The 23,648-nt window shown below is 39.8% G+C and overlaps 1 protein-coding gene across 1 annotated transcript in view; it reads left to right on the plus strand.

Annotated features, from left to right (window-relative positions):
• Window positions 1-23,648, plus strand: part of SLC1A1 (solute carrier family 1 member 1) — a 68,739-nt gene that overhangs the window by 23,984 nt on the left and 21,107 nt on the right. The window contains exons 3-4 of the mRNA XM_030567442.1: window positions 20,195-20,287; window positions 21,967-22,081. Of these exons, the coding sequence (XP_030423302.1) occupies window positions 20,195-20,287; window positions 21,967-22,081 (208 nt within the window). The remainder of the gene's footprint in view (window positions 1-20,194; window positions 20,288-21,966; window positions 22,082-23,648) is intronic.

Consider the following 23,648-nt stretch of genomic DNA (forward strand, 5'->3'; position numbering starts at 1 on the left):
TGCAATCCTAGATCATAAAAATTCTATTTAAGTGAAATGTTTCTATATAGAATGTGAATGGAAATAGAAGATTAAATCAGAATGTGATAGATAACACTGCTAAAAACCAAATGTATGATAAAACTCTCCCATAATCATTTGCAGGTTTTGTAAACCATCCCTCCCACCCCATGCTTGATGGTGAATTAAGTGCTTCCCAGGTATGGGTCCAAATCTGCAAATTCTAACTCTGAGTACTCTCTATGAATGCACAGTAATAAGTACTACAACTAGTAGTAAAATATTTGCAGGATCAAGCTTGAAATGCAAAAGGTGGCAGAACTGGCTGTCAAATATGCTCTAACTAAAAGGTCGTTGTGGTTTTTTTTCATTTGTTTATTTTGTTTGGTTTTTATTTTCTCATTTTTTGTTCAGGAAACAAAAGGTCAAGTAGCCTTCCTTTAACATTCCATAATAAACCCACCTATGTTTGCCAAAGTGCTCTACTCTGTCATTTCCACACAGTCTTTGCTTTTGGCTTGTGTTCAACATGCCCTTAGTTGTTTGGCTGGGTTATCATGGAAAGGCCTCAGGGATTTGACTGAGGATAGGAAGATCACCTTGTGGTTGAAGAGTGAGTGAGAGAATGCTGAGCATAGGGTTGGCATGAAAGAAAGGTTGAATACAAGATTGGTAGGAAGAAATAAAAGCAGCAGTCAGAGGCATGTACGCTGTAAGGGACTCAATCCTGAGTTTATTGAAGTCCACGGCAAAAATACCATTGATTTCAGTGGTGCAGGATCAAATGCTATGGAGTAATTGCCAGGAAATGAGTGCAGTAATGGAGGCAGGAGTGGAGTTGGCCAAGCCTTGGAGGCATGATTACAGTGTAAAGGTGAGAGGAAGCCAGTGAAGTGATTTGAGATGAGGAGAAACAAGAGCAGCAGCAGAGAAGGGGGTTTTTTTGGTGACATTATTTTGGATACACTTAAGGGAGACCAAAAAGGAAGTTGCAAGAATCAAGATGAGAAGTGGCCACAACATAGACAAGGGTTTTATCAGAAGTGATTAAGATGAAAGAGGAGATTTTAGAGATTTCCCAACAGTCAGGATGTGGGGGGAAGAAAGAGAGGAGTAAAAATGCCCTGAGTTTTAAATGATGGAGAAAGCAGTGGCAATTTTATGGCGCTGGAGATGGGAGGGAGAAGAAAGCAAGGAGGAGTTCTATTTTTTATCATGCTGAATTTGAGTCAGTGATAAGAGTTCCAGGAAAAGCTATCAAGAGGAAATAAGCCCTTTTCTCTTTTCAAACAAGCTGTGAAATAGGTGCGCTCCTTTGAGTGGTGAATGAAACTGGACCTGGATTTTCAAAATAAGTGATATAATCTGGTTAATTTGTACAGGCTTCAGAGGAGCCAAATTAATTATTTGTGAATAAGGCTAGGATTTCATTGTGAGTATTTTTAGTAAAAGTCACGGACAGGTCACAGGCAAAAAACAAAAAATCACGGCCCCATGACCTGTCCGTGACTTTTACTAAAAATACTCATGATTCAATCTTGGGGGTGGGGTGCTGCAGGGGGAAATCCAGGGGCCTGCTGCTGCCAAAAGGGGAGTCCCAGAGGGCCCACCCCCACTCCGACCGCCTCCAGGAGAGGGCAGCCCCAGGGGGCCAACAGCCGCTCCATACAGTGTCATTGCCTGGGCAATTGACATTCTAATTCTTTTCAGTAGTTTATATATTGCTTTAAGTTATGTAACTCCTGGAGATATTGACAATAACTTCCACTATCCAAATAGCTATGAAGTGCTTGCTAAGAAAACAAAACAGGCATGTCCATGCAAGGTAGCTGTTTAGACTGCTATCACTATTTTCCTTCCTCCTGCTGTGTAAGACATTGAGTGGTAACTGCTTTTGCCACATGTACAGTACAATATGATAGTATTGAGGAACTGTCACACACTGAGGTGTCATTAGAGGAGGTTTTGGAACAAATTGATAAACTAAACAGTAATAAGTCACCAGGACCATATGGTATTCACCCAACAGTTCTGAAGAACTCAGATGTGAAATTGCAGAACTACTATAATTTAAATCAGCTTCTGTATCAAATGAGTGGTGAATAGCGAATGTGATGCCAATTTTTTAAAAGGGCTGCAGAGGTGATCCCAGCAATTACAGGTCAGTAAGCCTGACTTCAGTACCAGGCAAACTGGTTGAAATTATAGTAAAGAACCAAATTGTCAGCTACGTAGCTGAACATAATTTGTTGGGGAAGAGTCAAAATGGTTTTTGTAAAGGGAAATCATGCCTCACCAATCAACTAGAATTCTTTGAGGGGGTCAACAAGCATGTGGACAAGGGGGATCCAGTTAATATAGTGTTCTTGATTTTCAGAAAGCCTTTGACAAGGTCCCTCACCAAAGGCTCTTAAGCAAAGTAAACTGTCTTGGGATAAGAGGGAAAGTTCTCTCATGGATTGGTAAGTGGTTAAAAGATAGGAAACAAAGGGTAAGATTAAATGGTCAGTTTTCAGAATGGAGAGAGGTAAATAGTGGTGTCCCCCAAGGGTCTGTTCTGGGACCAATCCTATTCCACATATTCATAAATGATCTGAAAAAAGGAGTAAACAGTGAGGTGGCAAAATTTGAAAACATAAATGGTTGTTACTAGGAGGAGAGAAGAATAGTTCTTCTTAACCTTTGAGGATAGGACAAGAAGCAAGGGCTTAAATTGCAGCAAGCAGGGGTTAGGTTGGACATTAGGAAAAACTTCCTAACTGCCAGGGTGGTTAAGCACTGGAACAAATTGCCTTACTTACAACACTCCTGCTAATACATGCCAGAATAATGTTTACCTTTTTTGCAACAGTGTTACACTGTTGACTCATATTTAGCTCGTGATCCACTATAACCTCCAGATCCCTTTCCACAGTACTTCTTGCTAGGCAGTTATTTCCCATTTTGCATTTGTGCAGTTGATTGTTCCTTCCTCACTGGAGTACTTTGCATTTGTCCTTATTGAATTTCATCCCATTTACTTCAAACAATTTCTCCAGTTTGTCCAGTTCATTTTGAACATTAATCCCATCCTCCAAAGCACTTGCAACTCCTCCCAGCTTCATATAGGCCGCAAACTTTATAAACTTTATAAATGGCAATTTCTATGCCATTATGTAAATCATTTATAATCTGCTCTCTGGATTTTCCCTTGATACAGGATACACTTTAAAATAAATTGACCATGATGGGTAAAATCTTAACCCCAATGAAGTAAATAGCAAAACTCCGAATGATTTCTTCAATGAGGCAAGGATTTTACTTGATGCATTTTCAACATTGGGAAGCAAAATCCCCCCTCTCTTTTGTAAATGGAGAGCTTGGCAAGAGATACTTTTCCTCTGCTGTCTTGGTTTCCCAAGCTGTAACGGAGAGATGATAATACTTGCATGGCTACCTCACATAGGCATTGTGAGGATGAAAGGCCTGCTCCTGTTGAAGCTAGTCAGAATTTAGCCTTTGATCTTATAGGGAGCAGGACTGGGCCCTAGTAGCTAGTCAATGTTAAGTGCTAGGTGATAATATTATTTCTGACGTCTTCCCATCTCCCCAATAGGGCTTTAGAAAATCTTATTAAAATATGAGAAATGTGGTTATTAGGCTGTCAAGAGCTCTGGGAATATAGGAGATTCAGTATAATACAGTGTTCTTTTTAATTAATTTTAGTTTACCTCAGAGACCAAGTTGTAATTATTCTCATCTCCCCATAACTAATTTTATTGGCTAGTAGATATAAATTTGACTCTGTCCAAAGGGCCCATTAAAGATAATTTGGCCCAAAATAGCTAATTTCTTTGGTGCTCACTGAAAAATTAATCTTTCAAAGTGCAATTTCCCTAAGACTGGTAACATTTTGGACTTTACCTGTATAAAGACATAAATGTCTTAATCAGCTAGAGGAACAGAGTGATATTTTACTCAGATTTGCCTAATAATGTGTCATTCACCTGCAGTAATTCTTCACATAAAGGTTATAGTTATGCATAATAGGAAATAATAAGAAAGTTGTAGAACTGGCTAGAAAGGGACTAGATACAATTCACTAGTGATTAGAGAAAGGGACTTGGTTAATGGATGGAATCAGTTATAATTGGGATGAAAAACTGTTGAAGAGGGAGCCCATGGGGAGTTTGTGGGCTATTAGGGTCTTGGTTTACTAGAATTAAAAAAAATTCCAGAAGGTATGCAGATGCAGGGTATGTATCATCTATTAAACCTGTTTCCAAATAGAGCTCATCTGATTAGTTTCAGCCTCTATTCTTCACAGACTTAAATTTACAAAGTGGTTGTTTTGCAGTCTAACTCTAGTAAATGTGAAAGCTGCTGATGAATACTACAAATGCGTGAATAATGTTTAGTGACTGCCAAACATCAGTGCATAGAATCATCTGACTCCATATGCCTTAAGAGAAAGGAAGCAATAGGAAATAAATGATGGACTAAAGTAATAAAAACAGATGATTCTTCTGAAGCAAAATGTAAATATTGTCAGCTTTGTGCTGATTCACTAATCAAAATGTATCTTTCCTTGTAAGTGTGTAAATTACCACAACGGGGGCAAACCCTAGCTTGTCCTTGTTTGCTGGTCAGCATCAGTGCAGTGGCAATGATTGCTAGCCATCAATGACTGAATCGGGGCTATTCCAAATGCAGACTAGACCAGAGTAAAAATCCTTTTCCCCTTACACTTGCTCAACTTTCACTGTTTGTTGTGATGATACCATTTTACTAGCTCTGAAGTCAGCACAGAGTGCTTCAGAGCAAATAAGACCTGCATTTCTATGTAAAAAAAACCAAAACCTTTTTTTAAAATAGGAAAAATTGTTTATACCTTCTTTGTAAATCATAAAGGAGCTCCCCCCTCCTCCCCAAAAAAGGCACAAGCCATTTTTTGTTTCCTGTAGTGTTTGGGAATTAGGTAGTATCCCTTTAAATAGTTTTGACCCTTTAGTGTTCCTCACTGTTTTCTGTAGCTCAGAAGCCACTATAGTCTTGCAGAGCAGCAGTGTGTGTATGTAGATAGGCCCTACATATATATCATTAGTAAACAGTTATTTGGACCGCACTGTGCCCAGCTGGTTACTTTATATCATATCTATTGTGTAAAGAGCAAAAATACACATTTCCCTTGCAAGTCACCTTTACATTTTGGGGCTGAAGGATGCCAAAAGCAAATAACCCATGGTGTTCAGTGTTACTGAGGCAGAGAGAACTGCAGTGTCATGGGCTATTAATAGACAAGGATTTGCTTCCATTCTCTTAAGACTGTACAGCCAGTCCTATCCCATCAATATTGGTTGCCATCATGAAACATAGGCAGGCTCTGCATTATTTAAGGTTTTTAATTATAATAATAAAATTTTGAAGTGCTGTTCTGGTTCATAGAGCATGATCACCACCAACTCTCAAGGGCAAAGAGTCTAGAGAAAGCATTCTGCAGTATCTGCAGCCTTCAATCTCTTTCCAACTCATGTCACTGAGGATCTATTGCTTGTGGCAATCTGATCAAATCAAAAGTTGAAGTAATCCACTGTGCTGTACTGGCTTTCTTTATGTGCCATGACCCTCTTCCTTTCCTGTATTTCCTTATATGTAGTACCATTAATGCAACGAGCAGTTAAAATACTTACTCTCTTAGAGTTTCCTTTGTAGGAGCCTGCAAACTAATAATTGCCCCTCTGTTCCTTTGACTACTGGTAATGCCTGTCTAAATAAAGCATTTTCAGGGGTTGCCTCATTAGCAGTATTCACATCATATTTTACGTGCAATAATTGGAGATTGCTTGTCTACTATATCCATTAACTAACTCTACATTATCCTGTGAAATCAGTTATCCTTTTTTGTTTGGCAGTGATGTGTTATCCCCACTCTAATTTAGACTTTTAGTACATCCCACAGTCTAGGTTCACATCATGGATTCAGAGCCATATAAAATCTGGTTTTGTTTAATGTATTCCTTAGTTTTGTGTGAGCTAAGTACTATACTAAGAGTTTTGTTAAACATTAAAATGTACTGGGGAATGATCCCATATAACACTGTGGGAATTAATACTACAGGTAACCAGGTCACTAGCTATCATGAAATAGTCTATTTTGGAATATGTCTGTTGCCAGTAAAGCAGGAAGTATCTCTCTTTGTGTGGAGCATAGGAGGTATCAAAGACTTTACTTAACTTATTGTGTCCCTTCAAGGGACAATAGTCATTAACTTGGATTTATCTAGCCTCTGAGCCCCGATTAAAGTTCCCTGCAAATGTCATTTGCAAGTGTGTTAGATTTTTCTCTTTTTTCTTCTGAAGTTGGATTCTGTCTCCTATGTTTTTGTCTTATGTTTTATAATAGAAATGACAACTTACTGAAATTTTGCAGCAAATGTTTCAGCAGTGAGCAAATTACTTTACATCCATCCATATAAAGTTTTAAAGTTGGTAAATTTGCATATTTGGTATGCGATGGTACTTTTTGTATTCAACGCGTATTAAACTGCTGATTACTAATTAGTCTCATATCTTTCAGGTATGGAAAAAGGTATTTGAAATGTTATATACTTAATTTTTCTAATAATTATGATTGATCGCTTTTTCTATCATTGTTTTTAATTCATTTGTGTCTTTTATTCTGAAAATGTTCAGTAGATACTTTTTAAAAAATCAATTAGTGAGTGAGTTTAGCTTTCCATGAGTTATCAGAGCAAATGACAAACATTCAAGTGTCTTCTTTATACTCTACCAAAACTATCTCTTGCTTTTTGGTTATAACTGACAGTATTCTTTCATTCTGTTAACAACAACAAAAACTAGGTAATGCATTCTTGATTGGACAGCTAGAATGGGTTTCATTCTTGGGTCTAATTCTAGAACAGCAGAAATCAATATGTGATTAGTGTATAATCCTTACCTATGCATTTATTTGTCAGCAGCCCTGCAGTTGAGATCCCACTCACTGTCAGATATGCCAAAAAAACCTACATCAGCATCATAGTGCAAATTGCTCAGCCCATACTATATGCAGAGGCACACTACCTTTTTTCTTATTTGGTGGTGAGGGGTTAAACTAAGGACCCCCAAACTTCTATTATTATTCATTGAACAGTGAGCAGTCCTATACAGAGAAAAGCAAATGCCACGATTTTCAGTAATGCTCGGTTAGATTCCTAAGCCCATATTTAAGTTCTTAACTGACTGGACTGATTTTGAAAAGTGCTGAGCACCCAGCAGCTTCCATTAACTACAACTCACAATCTGGCAGCCCGTTCCTTTCATCATAAAATATTTCCTTACAGTTAAAATTTTAGGGCCAAACTTAATCTTTACAAGCAAACAAATGTAAACTATGTGTTTTATTAGCAGTCGTAGAATGCCTCAACACTGGAAAGGTTTACACTGAATTTTGCTGTGAAAACGCTTAACAGCTGTGGAGCAGTGACAATTACACCAGTGTTTATGTAAGGGTTATGCTAGCTGCTCTAGATGTAGATAGACAACATTTTAAAGCTCTCTCATAATTCCTAGGTTGTCTAGTCCTGGAGAATGAACGGCCTTAGTCAAGGCCAGATCCCTTTCTTCTCCCCTGCCCCATATGCAAACCCTAGTGTTCCATGAGTAGAGATGGTTGGAAAATGGAAGGGTTTTCTTTATTTTTACTCCCCAAAATGTCTTGTTTTTCCATCAGAACATCTTTAACCTGAGTTTTCTGACCACATTCTGGCTCCGGTTCAGCAAGGTACTTTAGCGTAGTAAGAGCATGTCTACACCACAACTGAAGGTGTGACTGCAGCTCAGGGAGGCATACCCATTCTAGCTTTAATTTAGCTAGCTTGGCTAAAATGAGCAGTGAAGAAGCAGTGGCATGGACCTCAGCACAGGCTAGCTGTGTCAGTGGCTACCCAGGGTTCCAGGCAGGTTTGTACAGCCCACGTTGCTGCATCTTCACTGCTATTTTTGGCCATGCTAGCTAGATTAATGCTAATGTGAATATGCCTATCCGAACTGCAATCACACCTCCAATTGCAGTGCATACATAGCCTAAGACACAAAGAAAGAAGGATTTACTGGGCAATCCAGATAAGGGAATAAATTTAATTTTCATGTATTATACTTTATAAAGTCAAGATTCATGGCCATTGTGGAGGAGATGAGTTTTTGGAAGGGGTGTGAATAAGGAGAGAGTAGTGTCATTGTAAACTAGGACTGGAAGATGATTCCAAATATGGGGGCAGCACAGAAAAGACAGAACCAGAAATGGGAAAAGGGAAATTGACAGGAGGGTAAAAACTGGCATCATTGAACCATAGGAGTAGGCTGCTCTTAATTATGCTAGTTTGTAATGGGTCACACTGACTGGGATTAACTGCAGCACAGCACTCTCCAGCCAGACCCTTTCCACTACTGAGGGTAGTAGGCATGCAGCACAGAACTATTGTGGCAACTTCATGCTGCTAGGAGCATCACTTTACAGCAGCGGTAGTGCTTGGGGTTTGTTTCCACACTTCTTTTATGCTGTTCCAATGTACAGCAAACTCTGCCCTCCTATGTCATGAGTCTGATTCAGTTTTGTCTTCTGTATTTCCACGTTTACTTCTCTCCTTTAACCTATTTGTCTTACTAATGTAGACCAGTTGGTTGGTTGGGGTTTTTTTTTAATGTTGAACACTGGCCATTTTATGGCATACACAATCACGTTCCACTTCAAGTCAACCTGCAAGATAGCACAATTTACAGATATGGTACACTCTATTTGGTGAAAATATTTCAGGACACTTTATGCAATAACACAGATGCATACTCCTGCCCAGTGAAACTGTGTATAGCTTTGTATAGCCATATCTTCTATACCTAGGGCTCGATTCTCATTTACAATAAAATCAAATAAAATGCTTTTAAAAGAAAAGTGTAGATTTCACCCACACTGCCAGAATGGTGTGAAGGGGCCTTAGTGTAAATGAAAATAATTTCTCTAGCTTCATGAATACTGCCAGAATGAGCTCTCAAGACAAAAGCATAACAATTAAACTACTAGTTGAATATGTCATTCTGCAGACTATTTGAATAAGCTCTCCAAAACTCAGTTTACAACCTTTTAAAAAAAAAAAAGGTCACCCACTCTGAGTTTGTGAAAGGAGACAGGATGAGTTACAGTATAACTGCTGGAGCAAGAAAAACTGAATGCTCTATAACGTCAATTGTAGATTCAGATGTGCTAATTTTAAAGAAACTGACACTACCAGTTGTTAAGCCAACTATATGCAAGGAATCCTTTGCTCATCCTGGCCATATCTGGATACTGCAGGGATCTTCTGATTGTGTGTAAGCTTGAATGGACTTCATGGTACAGTAGTTAAACACATCAGAAAGGAGACTGCAGTTGTAGAGCCAGTCACAGGGAGCGCCAATTGGGATGCATCAGCTCTGCAGCATACTCACCCATTTCCTTCTGACCCACTGGGATGTTTTGTGGGGTTCTGTGAGGTTCAGATTCTGCATTTGGGGAGGGGGACAAACTGGGGAGAAAGGCTGATTTTGTGTAACAAGAATACTGTACAAAGTGTAGTGTTATTACCATGCCAGATTTCAGCACCTGGAATGGCAAGACAATCACTGCTACAGTAGGAGCTATGCACTGTGACTTGAATGATGTGATCTTTGAAGTATACATATTACACAAAAATCTGTTACGGTTCTGCGAGTTCAAGGATTCCCCTAGCCCCATGCACTCTAGGGAATCTCTCAGACCCATAGTTTAAGGGCCAGTATACACTGCAGTCAGCGGCATTTCTGCTCGCCACTGGAGCAGGATGACAAAGTTATACTGCTAGACTGAGGGTTTGGACAGAAACAGTTTACTAGCTATTCCTCTGGATACTGGGTGGGAGAAGCATGGCAATGGACAGCTAATGAAGAAACAGTAGGGAGAAGAGCAGTCCAGTCAACTACCTCGGAAAATATGAAGTGAGTGTGTTCCCTTCCTCTTGAGGAGAGGGGGAGTCTGGGGCCTGTTACCGGAGGTGTATTCTAGAGTCAGCAGACTTCTCCTAGACCCGGGCATCTGAAGGAGACAACGCTCAGGGCAGGGACAGCATCCCCAGGTGCCGCAGGGACGTGTTGGCTGCTTCCAGGAGTGGTATGGAGCAGTGGAGCAAGGATGGCCAGGAAGCCTGCCCTAGCCCTGCTGCGCTGGCAGCCGGGGGTCCCCGGGCCCTTTTAAATAGCCCATTCCTCTGGTCAATTGCCCCTTTTGCCCCACCCCCCATCAGCAGGCCTGAGGCCAGGGATTATTTGCTCCCACTGATAGTCATGAGGGGGGGAAGTGCTCACGCCTGCTGATGTCAGCAGCAGGCTAGATGGATGAAAAAATATTTGTGTTATTGGCAATGTAACATTTGATTCACCCATTTTTCATTGTCAGGGCAGGTGAATACAACATTCTTCCCTACTTAGATACAGTGGTATTGCTCATTTCCTAAAATGGCTTTGAGTTCATCCTGCTCTACCCAGTCATAAAGGAGACCACATGCATGAAGACATGCAAGCTGAATGCACATGTCACTGAAGAGATGAATTTGAGATCATAGACCTTTCAAGAAATTGCAGAATAGTGTAAAAGACCCTTCTCCATGTGAAAAGATATTTGTATCTATAGCCTGATCTAACATATGATGGCATGAATTACATGAAAACATTGTGGAAACAATGCTTGCAGAGTCTAATATTAAATTTTCCAAATTTCACTGCAACTAACATCCATATATGTTTGTTATTACTAATTAGCATTAATGTCCTATGAAGATTAATATAAACTTGAATTCTTTTATATAATAAAAAGAGGAGGAGTATATGTAATAAGACTCCAACACTGGACATAGAACCCTGGATTTTCAGTTCCTAGAGATAAAGGAGTAACTCTCAAAGCAGGTAGCAGTAGTAAGTGCTGATCTTTATTAGACTAGCCACTAGAGGAGGATACAACACTCTTGCCCAGCAAGTTACAAATAGGCAGAATAACTTTCCTTAGATTTGATTATTTTATATTCTCATTAAATTCACATTCAAATTTGGATAAAAGTGAGGAACAACCCCTGAATTTGAGTGTTTACAGGGCTTTTGTGTGTGGGTAGCTCCAGTGGTCACCCTTAAAAATTTAGTAATCTCTTTAGATAAATTTTCAAAGCTGATTAATGATTTCAAGTGCCTAACCTCTTGCGATGCCTTAAAGGACAGGGCCAACCTGGGGGGGTGATATGGGTGGTTGCCCTAGCCACCACCATCCAGGGGAACCAATGAATATCCGGGCACACTGCATGGCTGCTCTGGCCATTTTTTTGTGTTTTGGCTCAGTTGCTCAGGGGGTGCCAGAAACGTTTCCCACCATAGATAGCAAAACACCTAGTGCCAGCTCTGTTAAAGGGAACTGATTTTCAGAAGTGCTGAGCACCCATACTGTAGCATGGAAAGAGAGTGAAACAAATTATTAAAGAATCATTTGTAAGCCCTTAGAGGATAATAGAGTTATAAGGCATAGTCTGTATAGATTTGTTGAGAATAAATCATGGTAAACCAACTTAATTTCCTCTTTTGACAGGGTTACTGGCCTAAAGGATAGAGAGGAAGCAGTAGATGTGATGTATCTTGATTTTTAGTAGGGCTTTTGACACAGTCCCACATGACATTCTCATAAGCAAACTAGGGAAATGTGGTCTAGATTAAATTACTTAGGTACACAGCTGGTTGAAAGACTATACTCAAACAGTAGTTATCAGTGATTCCCTGTCGAAATGGGAGGACATATCTAGAGGAGTCCCACAGGGATCAGTCATGGGTCCAGAACTATTCAATATTTTCATTAATTAGTTTGATCGTGGAGTGAAGAATATGCTTATAGTATTTGCGGATGACACCAAATTGGGAGGTGTTGCACACTTGACAAATTGGAAAACTGGTCTGAAATCAAGATAAAATTCAGTAAGGACAAGTATAAAATACTACACTTAGGAAGGAAAAATCAAATGCACAGCTACAAAATGGGGAATAGCTGGATAGGTGGGAGTACTGGGGATTATAGTGGATCACAATTTGAATATGAGTCAACAATGTGATACGTTTGCAAAAACAACTGATATCATTTTAGGGTGTATTAACAGGAATGTCATATGTAAGACATGGGAGGTAACTGTCCCACTGTACTGGGCCATGGTGAAGCCTCAGCTGGAGTGTTGTGTCCAATTCTGGGTGCCACACTTTAGAAATGATGTGAACAAATTGGAGACAGACCAAAGGAGAGCAACAAAAATTATAAAAGGTTTAAAAAATCTGAACTATGAGAAAAGGTTAAAAAAAACTGGGTATGTTTAGTCTTGAGAAAAGAAGACTGAGGCGGGACTTGATAACCATCTTCAAATATGTTAGGGGCTGTTATAACAAGGACTGTAATCAATTGTTCTCTATGTCCACCAGCAGTAGGATAATAAGTAACGGGCATAATCTGCAGTAAAGGAGATTTAGGTTCCTTATTAGGAAAACTTTCTAACTGTAAGTATAGTTAAGCTCTGGAATAGGTTTCAAAGGGAGGCTGTGGTTTTTAAGAACAGGTTGGTCAAACACCTATCAGAGCTGGCCTATGTTTACCTGATTCTGCCTTAGTGCAGGGGGCTGGACTTGATGCATTCTCAAGGTCCCTTCCAACCCTATATTTCTATGATTCTATGCTCATACTAACAAAACAACACTACACTACTGTTACTGCCTGCTGGAAAGCACTAACTGCATTTTGAGATGTCTTATGTATTTCCACCATTCATGCTACTGTTGTGACAGCCTATAAATAAAATTTAAACATATGGTTCTGTTTACATAGGATGTCCATGGTGGCATTTCCAGAGCTTAGTATTGGGAGGTGGCAGCTGGAATGGCTAAAATAAATGAATAAAATAAAGCAGCAACAAGCAGCAGTAGTACTGGTGTGAGCTGAACACTGCACTAGTGGTTCCCTGAGCTGCTGCAGAAATTTTTCATTTCACGCAGTGAAGCAGATGCAATTTGGTGCGGTTTTAAACTGCATTTTATCCACGGATCAGCCTCTGAATTACTATGCAAATATGGATAATAGAGGCGTGAACAAAGGGGGACAAGCAGGGGTATGGGCCCTGGGGCCGCGACAGGGGCACAGAGCTCCTCCAGCCATGGGCCGTGGTGGGGGCACAGAGGTCCTGTAGCCCTGGGGCCACGATGGGGAGAGTGAGCTCCTCCAGCCCCAGGGCCTCAGTGGGAGCTGACAGCAACTCTGCCCCGGCCAGGGCACAGAACGTGCCTCTCCAAAAACGGTCAAATTTAAATTCCTGTGCACGCTCCTGATAATAAACATGATGCAAACAGATGCAATAGCTCATTCTTCCTCTCAAGGGCCCTTGCTTCTGTTTAATATATTTTACAATGGCAAATTAGGTTCCAAAGAATGGGGGCAGGGGGAGGGAGCTGACCCCTATGATGCCCCAGTGGGCATGTCCCTAAATGTCAATTATTTCCCTGCAACAGTGTGATCTGGTTTCTCTACATACCAAATACAAATACCATGCAGGATTTTGGGTGGCTGTTGGCCAGGCAGTAAACACCATAATCTTTTCATTAAAGTAATAGAGGAAGTGGGATGGTCCTTTGATTAAGTCTTTTGTCTCAGCAGTCAGTTCCACACAGAGCACAACCAGTTGCCATCTGGCTGGGAACTGGCCAAGTGAGCAGTATGAAATCAGTCTCAGTATAGAGAGAGTTTAAGTATTGGTCATCAAATGTAGCATCATTGAAAAACACAGTTAAATAGTCTGCCTTTTGCTGATTCTACTTAATGGCCAATTTATTGTGTGGGCTATGTGGGATGATGGAAGAAATGGATTCTGTCAGTTTCCACTAATCTTAAATTGACTTGTTTAAGTCTTGCTAAGAGAACTGATGAGAAATACTGCAGATATGCATTTGATGATGACTTTCACTATTTCTAGAGCAGAGTGGGCAAACATTTTGGCCTGAGGGCTGCCTCTAGGTATGGAAATTGTATGGTAGGCCATGAATGCCTGGTGGGGGAGGGGGACTCAATGGGGTGTAGCCTAGGGGGGCTCTAGAAGGGATGTTACTGAGGGGAGGCAGGGAGGACTCATGGGGTGTGGCACAGGGCATGGGCAGCTCTACAGGGACAGTACCAGGGACTCCTAGGGGCCCTGCCAGCAGTGACACCAAGGCAGCCATACCAGGCACCGCCATGGGCGGAGGCACTCTAGCTGGGATCAGTGTGGCCTCTGGATGGTTTTGAGGCTCTCGAGGGTGGGGTTGTTGGAGACCATGAGGGGACTGGGGTGCTGCTGCGTAGGGGGGGCTGCCACATAGGGGCGGGGTTCTGATCCTGGAAACTGCACAGTGAAGTCGTGCCTGCACACTGTGGCTCTGCATGCCAGAAGATGAGGCTTATCATGGGAATTATAAATTGGGGGCTGGGGAGCACCAGGTGGACAGAGCGGGGCAAGCCCCTGACCCTACTCCCCAGTGGGAGCTCAAGGGCTGGATAAAAACGTCTAATGTGCTGGAAGTGGCCCATGGGCTGTAGTTTGCCCATCCCTCTTCTAGAGTCACAAAAAAAGTTGTAGGTTTCAGAGTGGTAGCCATGTTTGTCTGAATCAGCAAAAAGAACGAGGAGTACTTGTGAGATTAACCTTAGAGATTAACAAATTTATTTGAGCATAAGCTTTCATGGGCTAAAACCCACTTCATCGGAAGCATGTAGTGGAAAATACAGTAGGAAGATATATATACACAGAGGACATGACAAAATGGGTGTTAACTGATTTCTCTTGTTATAGTTAATATGGTAAGGTGGGCTACTATCAGCAGGAGAAAAAAATCTTTTGTAGTGATAATCAGGATGGTCCATTTCCAACAGTTGACAAGAAGGTGTGAGTAACAGTAGGTGGAAAAATTAGCATGGGGAAATAGGTAGTAGCTCGATGTGAGACTTGGTCTTAGACTGGGACCACTACAAAAGCGGTTGCATTAACATGGATATCATCCGTAAAGGGCAATGGAAAAATAAGTCTCAAGAATTTAGGCCCTTGCTCTCAAACAGAATAGCTCCTGAGACAGGTGAAAGGAATGAGAAACATGCCAGGACAGAGCTGCTCATCCACCGAAGAGACCTTAAATATCCGTAGTATATAGCTCTACCCAGTTTATTTCCAAATCTCTAGGGATTTTTGAATTAACTAAGCAGAGTTCTAATAAAGCAGAGTGATACAAATTTGGCATGGCAGTATAATGAATGAGTGGCAAAGTTTAGGAAACAATAAGAAAGTTATAGAACTATTCAGAAGCCTAGAGGAAAGGAGAATAGGTAGAGTTCACTGGTGATTGGACAGAGAGAGGCTTGTGTAGGTAGTAGGGGCAAAGAGTTATCTGTCACTGGAAGAAGAAAAGAGGGGAGTTCATGGAGCTAAAAACAATGAGGGATTATTATTTAGAAACTTCTGAAAGAAAGTTGTCAAGCAGCAAGACAGAAAAGACTGGTGGCCATCTCAAAAATTGTAAAAAACTGATCTCTTTTGATTCTTCAAGATCAAATGTACTATTGGATGAAACTTTGTCAATTGAAATGGAAGATCAAAACAGTAATGATCCTGCAAAATATACCAGCAATGAGCTGTTAAAAGTTTTCAGGCAGCTCTTAAACATCAGCTTCATTTAGGAACAGTCTCGGATCCTCTTTGGTACCAAAAGAATGGCAAAGATTACTCAAGATTAGTCCATAAAGTAAAATGAAATGCAAAAACTTGATTTTGAGGAAACTGAACGTTTCTTTTATAGTAACGCATCACATTCAATGTAGCACAAACTGAGAATCTGAAAGAAATGATTGATGCCCCAGCTTCTCAATGACTCTTGGTGGCACTTTAAGCAACATTGTGTTTCTGCATTTGCCTTCAGCTTTGCACTGGGCAAGAGGAAGATTTTGATCAGAACACATTATTCATCTTATACAACAAGGGTTTTCAGAGAGCAGCAGTAATTTAACAATAGAAAATCAAGAGAGGTTTTGGGAAGATTTAAGAGATTACAGGTGACTGACGCTAGTGTCCAGTGTAAGTGGAAATTTGGCTTGATGTAATTAACAAAGAATTGATATCACACAAATGCAAAATTTTAAAAATGGGCCAGAGAAGCTATGAATCTTTTCCATTACTTAGCCAGCATCACTGATGCCAAATGCAAACGTCAAAGATTGAACCCCAAAAGGAAGAAACATGACAATTGTCAATGTTGCCACTTCTGGTATTTTTATCGCAAGTCTTGCCATATTTCGTGTTTTTCATAAAGACCAAGCTCCTGAAGTCTTGTAATAATGTAAGAATCTCACTTTTTTAAAGTTAAGTCTCTAGCCCTCACAACAGAGGAGAAAAGCAAGAAAAAGTTACCTCCCCTAAAGCTCAAAAACTAGAACGTAAATAGAAAAAGCTCAATTTTTTTTAATTTCAATCATTATTTTTGAACGATTATAATACTGATATCCTATAGCCTAAAATTATTTCCTTCTCATCTAAAACTGAAGATCTATATTTCTGCACTAAATTTATGTTTGCAGAGAACTTTGCGTTTTAGTCCATTATGTCAATATGTGACAAATTGTGGAAGTAAAATCCCAGAAGATAGGACAATTAATTTCAGAATGTTGTTACATTTTAAGATGCCTGCATTCTGTTCCAGCACATTTGATACATAGATTTATAGATTACAAGGCCAGAAGGGACCATTGTGATCATCTAGTCTGACATCCTGCTTAACACAGGCCATAGAACTTCCAGGAATTAATTCCTGTTTCAAGTCCAATAGCTGTGGTTGAACTAGAGCATGTCTTTAGGAAAACATCCAATCTTGATTTAGACTTCCAATGACTGAGAATCGACCACAACCATTTTCCTCTATATAGTACATTTTCACTCTGTTCCAGTACCCTTGGATGGTTTGGTCAAAACTTGATACCTATCAAGGTGCTAAAAAGTAAATAAAACTGGTAAAAAATTATGGTATCTAAAGGCAGATACAAAAGCATGGTAGGGCTATTATTATATTCTCATATTTTACTTACAGAATTGCAGGCTTTATGTTTTTGATAATGTGTTTGCCACATTTGAGCAATAAATATGCTTATGAACTGAAACATGTAGTGTGTTTTCTGTGTTTCATTTTATAAAACCTCCAATACTCTTTTCAATTTTTTCCACTGGGATTTTTGAGTGATTTTTTTTTTTCAGAAAAAAGTTTTTTTACGGGGGAGGGCAGAGGGAGTACAACACCCTTGTGCTATGCCAGTATGGTAAATTACTCACTCACTCCTTGCTAATGGAGGACTAATGCATTTGTGTGAGAACTATTTTCTACTTTTTAAAAATAAAGTGTACACTGCGTTTTTCTATGTGAAACAAATCCCAGCAAAGGAAAAGTGCAATTTTTTAAATCAGCTTGACGTACCAGTATAGATCTCTGTCTCTAGATACTGTCCGTGGGAGTTGTCATGAAATACTGCTTTGCTCTTGAGGTTGGTGGTGTAATCATAAAATCTGAAGAAAATCCATTTTTCTATAAGTACTTTTTTAAAAGCACAGCTCTTCTCTGAAAAATGACTGCATGAGAATAGCATGTTTTTACTCAGAGCAGCTCACCATCACCTCAGTTTATGTTACTGGCAAATATATTTTTGGACTCTTTTTTTAGGTTTGGACTACTTTTTACTGCTATTAACACAGCACGTCTAGTACTGCAATGGGCGAGTAAGCTGAATTCTAGCATGGCTTGCTCATCAGCAACAGAATTGTTAAATGAGTTAAAAATGCAAGGCCATATTTTGCCTTAAGTTATGCCACTCTAACTCCATTGAACACAATGGGATTGCATAGGAACATCATTTTGGAGCCAATAGAATTGCTGTGACAGGAACTTATCCTAGTTCTAGAATCTTTATTATTAAGTACATGAGGGAAATGACCTAGCTTGATTTTTCAGCTCTCCGGTTGAGTTACCAAAGGCTAGCAGATTGAAGAGAATCTTAAATCAGAGACTTGTTTTTAAGGAACACCATCCCTTTTAGTGTTTATGATAGGGTTTATATTTTATCACTACTGAAGCCACACTTGGAGGCCAGAACTGATACTCAGTGCAACAAGGTTTAATACAAAATATATAGTTTCCTTAAGTTTATGAATATTTCCTACCAAAATATGATTTGTATTTTAGCAAAAATCTATCCATTTGCTTTTTACAAAATGGTTTAAAATCTTGTAAGTGAATTTATCATTTATGGGAGGTGTGGAATTGACAACCTGGGAAACCAAAATCCTTTTATTATACATAAAGCCAGTATAAAATTCATTATCACACGTATCTCAAGAGCACTTATAACTATGATATCCAAGCATGGACAGTGGCAGTGCAAACTCCCACGCTCTACCCTATGTATTATACCAACTTCCTGACATGAAAAGTGAAAAATGATAGTCTGGTTTCCCTACACATTTGCTTCTTTGATGGGATTGCTACCACAAAGATGTAATCAGCACTAATTGTGGTGCTGGTTTTTCTGCTGATGACCTGAGAATTCTGGGAAATGGGCTTTGCCCATTTGCAATATATATATATATACATAGGGCTTTTTACTATGCCCAGAGGGTTTGGTTCATTGTACATATAGTCTTACTGTACATAACTTGGTTCTTCTCTGTTAAGTCTTGTAATATCATGAAAGTCCAAGTAGTCAAATAGTTATGGGTCTATTATAGGAGTGGATGGGTGAAGTTTTGTAGTCTGCACTATGCAGGAGATCAGACTAGATGATTATGACGGTGCATTTCTGACCTTAAAGTCTATGAGAAGAAAACAACTTACTAAGAGACTCTCCATACTTTTTTTAAGTTGTTGTTTATATATATTGTGGAAAACAAATGAACAGTACTATCAGGATATTATCTAAACACCTGATGCTCAAGCTATTATTATCATGTGCACAAAGTACGTTCGCCACAATACTTGCTGTGGATAGAGGTCTATATGTGAGATTTTTGTCAGATTTTTGTCTTTGAAAATATTTAAATTTACACTCACTCACTTTTCTGAGTGAGTGTAAATGAGTAAGTCGTTTCTTTTCTAGTCTGAAGAGAAGCCAACCAACCTCTGAGAACCTGACTGCATATACTGATGAGTGCAAACATGAGGGGATCTCAGAGGTATAACTAATAGATAGTAGTGAGTCATTAACTAGCTGTGGTTATAGATTACTGAGTTTCAGAACCTGTTTTGGTGCTTGTTTTACAATTGTACCCTGGTTATTGAACTTAAGATATGTAGGCATGATTGTAAATCTTTGAAATAGTTAAATCAGCAGTGCAGAATTGCTTTGAACTTAAGAGAACCCCTCTCAAAAGCCTGGTATTTGATATATCATTGCCAGAGGTTAACATTTCTTAAAGGTGACTTCAGATACAAACTCCACATCAGAATTCCTGCTTGACTCCTGCACCAACAAAAACTGTTCTCTCTTACTGGCAGTGGTAGATCTAAGCACAGTGGTGGAAGCAGCTCTACTCACTCCTGCCCTTTTCAGAAGAATTTTAAGTTTTCATTTTTAAACAGAAAATAAGTTTTTTGCTTTTCTGGTTACAAAGAAAAACTTTCCATGGCAGAACCAATGCATTGTTTCTTGCCTGAGTATGCAGCCAAGCAGACTGAAACAATAGCTCCGAGTGGCATGAACTGCCTTCATGCTTTTCAGTGGGTACTAATTCTGAAGCCAACTGGCAATTTACAAATCTGAGATCTTTTAAAAGTGAATATTCAAACAGCTTGGGGAAAAAATCCATTATATCCAGATAGGGGTGATGAGTCACTTGCCTCAGCAAGTCAGCAAAACACTTAAGCTTTTCCTTGCAAGCTCCACACATGCGAACAGGATGTGATGTCTCAAACACTGTAAGCCTGTTACTGAAAGTTTTCCAGGATATTATTGGTACTGGGTGCTTGCTGGTTGTTTAGGAAGATTTAGGATGATGAACTATCTCCTTCACAGAAATAAATCACTTTTATATGCACAATACGTTTAGTCTTTAAAATTAGTTCATTTCTTTTTCCCCCCCAGGTGTTGCTGCTTTGGACTCCAGCGTTTCTGGGAAGATCGGTTTGCGTGCCGTTGTGTATTATTTCTGCACTACAGTCATAGCTGTAATTCTAGGTAATATCCTACACTGTAGCCTTTAAAAACCTTAAAATATTGTGTAATTAGAAGTTTTCAGCATCATGCAAATATTGGGTTTTCACTGCTAACATGGAGATTATCACTTGAATCGATTCTCAGTGGTCCAACATCTAAAGTCGGGTAAGATCTTTCTCAGGGCCTGTGACAAACCTGTAATGAATATGGGGATTTCAGGAACGAATCTAAGAGCCTGATCCCATACTTCTGAAATAAGTGGGAGTTTTGCTGTGGATTTCAGTTCATGGACCCTCTGCCCAGGTAAAGTTTAATTATCAGCATGGTGTAATTAACTGAAGAGTATTCTGCCTTTTTGCAGGCCAAACATAAAAGCAGATAGAATCTTCTTCAACCAGAGTCCAAAAAGCAAAGTTATAAATTGAGGCTTGTTCCAGCCACAGTCCTAGAGGCACAAATACACAGTGTGACTCACCGCCCCAGGGAGTGAGAAACCCAGGTCAGCTCCTTCCCTTTTCCCAGAGAATTTCCCTCTCGCCTACTCACTGCCAGGTTCCACTCCTGCAGCACAGCCCTCTTGTAGTCCACTAAATTCTATGCAGCAGCCCAGCCCCGCCATCTTGCAATTCCCTGCAATCAGGGCAGGCATCAGTGGCCCTTCTTCTTAATCTAGAGGAGAAAATTAACCCTCTATATGCCAACTTCTCTGTAGGGTCAAACACAAGATCAAATTATGGGCCCAGATATCTCCCATTTATGGAAATAGTGTAAACTCATTTAAAGGCAGAAGATTGCTCCAAGAATGACCCATTTGCACATTAAAAGGCTACTTAACAGTTGAAAAAATGGGAGTGTCGATGCATGAGCCTGATTCATCCTTAGCAAAACTTCACTGATGTCAAATACCAGGATAAATTTGGCCTGTGACTTGCTGAACTTAGAATAATACTTCATTTAGTTTAAATATGTGTGTGAGGAACTTTCAGTGATTAATGGCAAACCAAGATTGAATACATAATAAGTTGGGAGTTTCTGGCTCCTGCTTTAGAATTTCTATTTCTGAGCGGAGTTTACACAAAGTTAGTTCTGCCTGTATCAATAAAAGTAATTGATTGACAGGGGTGTTGAGGGATCACGGAACTACAATTTCATTTATTTTTGTTCATTTATTTTGAACAAAAAGGAATACCATGACAAGGGCTTAGCTTGTATTATACCATAGTAACAATGCCTGATCCTGATTCCACTGAAGTCAATGGAAGTTTGTCATTGACTTCATTGTGAGCAAGACTAGGCCCTATGTTTACAGCACGTTTACAGATATTTTTAGTTCTGTCTGTTTCTGAAATCTAGTCTTATGTGAACCTAATGCTCTAGGCTATCTTTACAAAAGCAAATTCAGTTCTGTGGATTCATGGAATGAGGCAATCCCATTATCATCTGAAAGCAGTAATGAAAACTAGCTGTGTGAGGAAAAATTAGACCAGCTCTTGAAAACATCACAACAGGAAAAAGCAATCATTTGCTCTTATATATATATATATATATAGTTTTGAATAGATAATAAACACAAGAAGAAGAATGTCAGAAGGGTCTGACTCTACCAGTAGCATCATCATAGAACTGACACTGCCACTCTATTCTATTGGTAGAACCTACTCTTTAAGGATTCCAACTACGTGGGTTTCTCTTGATTACAGGGATTGTGCTAGTTGTGACCATCAAACCTGGGGTGTCTCAGAAAGCTGATGAAATTGACAGAACAGGCAGTACCCCTGAAGTCACAACAGTGGATGCCATGCTAGATCTGATTAGGTGAGTTTTTCAGCTTCCATACTGTTGCTTCAAAAGGCTAAATGATAAAGCACAATGATTGAAGTGCATAACATACAAATGCTTCACAATATCATTTGGAAGATTAAGGATTCAGAAAAAAACCTATATTCCTAAAGGTTAGATAAATGATCACATAGCTTTAGATGGATTCCTACAAAAGTTTTGTAAAATACTCTTTTGCCTACACTAGCACCTGCCTGGATTGCTTTTGCATATAAGGTGGTGTACATGAGACACTTCCGATAGCAACTCACCCAAGGATCCAGCATCAACATTGCTCCTGCAGTTTATTTCCTCTGCCTCCAATGGAAACAAAATTTTACACTTCTTGTCCTATCATAAGAAGGGTATCCAAAAAAAGATAGATCAAAAGGTTAGTTGCCCCATGGCAGCTCTGGAATTCTGTTTCCTAGAGCACAGAAGACTGCATAGTGTAGCTGTGCTTTCTCTTCTCAATAAAGGAGCAAAGGTAACATACACTGCATGTTTGTACATTTCCTCTGCTTGCCTAGTCTACTGGTTTGCTGTGTCATCTGGTTTCAGAGCAATCTGGTTACTTGCCTTCCCTGTCCACGGTACTGTACAATGATGGATAAATGAAGTGGTTAGAAAAAAACAGTCAGGTGAGACCTGAGCTACTGGTCTCCCCAATACAATTTTTGATCCATGGCATCAGCTGAATAATATGTAATTTGCTGAGAGGAATGCAGACATCAGACCAATGGGCTTCTTTCCCAGTAATGGCTCAGTAATTGTAACAATGTTTTATGGCTTCCCAACTTCCCACCCCCCCACAATTACAGTTAGTCATTGCCCAGAATCACTAACATCTGTGGATGCTTTTCTTTCTGGGGCATTTTTGCTTAATTTCTAATCTAAAAATCAACAGCTGAACAGCTAAGATAGATGTTCTCATCACCTTTCACTATCAAAGAAACCAAAAACTGGCTGATGATTATAGCAAATCTTTATTGGCATGATATTCGTAAAATATCTGTCCCTCCTCCACCATCTTCACAGCTCACAAGGAGGCCTGTGTGACACCACCACGACCATAGTTCGGACTGGTGCCTCTGTGTCCCCCACCCAATAGCCTCTGACATTCCCAGTCTCTGTTCCCCTCTCACTTTGCAAAGCAGGAGCAGCAGGTGGCTGAAGAAAACCATCTCTCCCTATTGCAGCATAGCTTCAGCAGAAGCACTAAGCTGGGCTCCACATGGTCAGCCACGATGGAAAACTTAAGGTGGCCTATTGCTCACCACTTCGGCAATGCATATGATCATGTAGGCATCATATCTACAATGATGCTGTAAATGCAAAAGAGGAGCATATGCAGGTTTAGAAAAAGTAATTTAATTACTTTTAGTTTAGATAATTGTCCAGTTTTAGTCACAATCTCATGGCTACCATTCTCATAAACCACCTGGAGGTCATGACCTAAAAGTTATGACGGAGTTCTAAAATTCTGCTACTATGAATTATGGCCACTTTTGCATCTCAACTGGTTTTAAGGGCAAATCCTGATGTCCTGGTTCTGGTTTTACTC

This window comes from Gopherus evgoodei, chromosome 6 (assembly GCF_007399415.2).
Source record: "Gopherus evgoodei ecotype Sinaloan lineage chromosome 6, rGopEvg1_v1.p, whole genome shotgun sequence".
NCBI lineage: Eukaryota > Metazoa > Chordata > Testudines > Testudinidae > Gopherus > Gopherus evgoodei.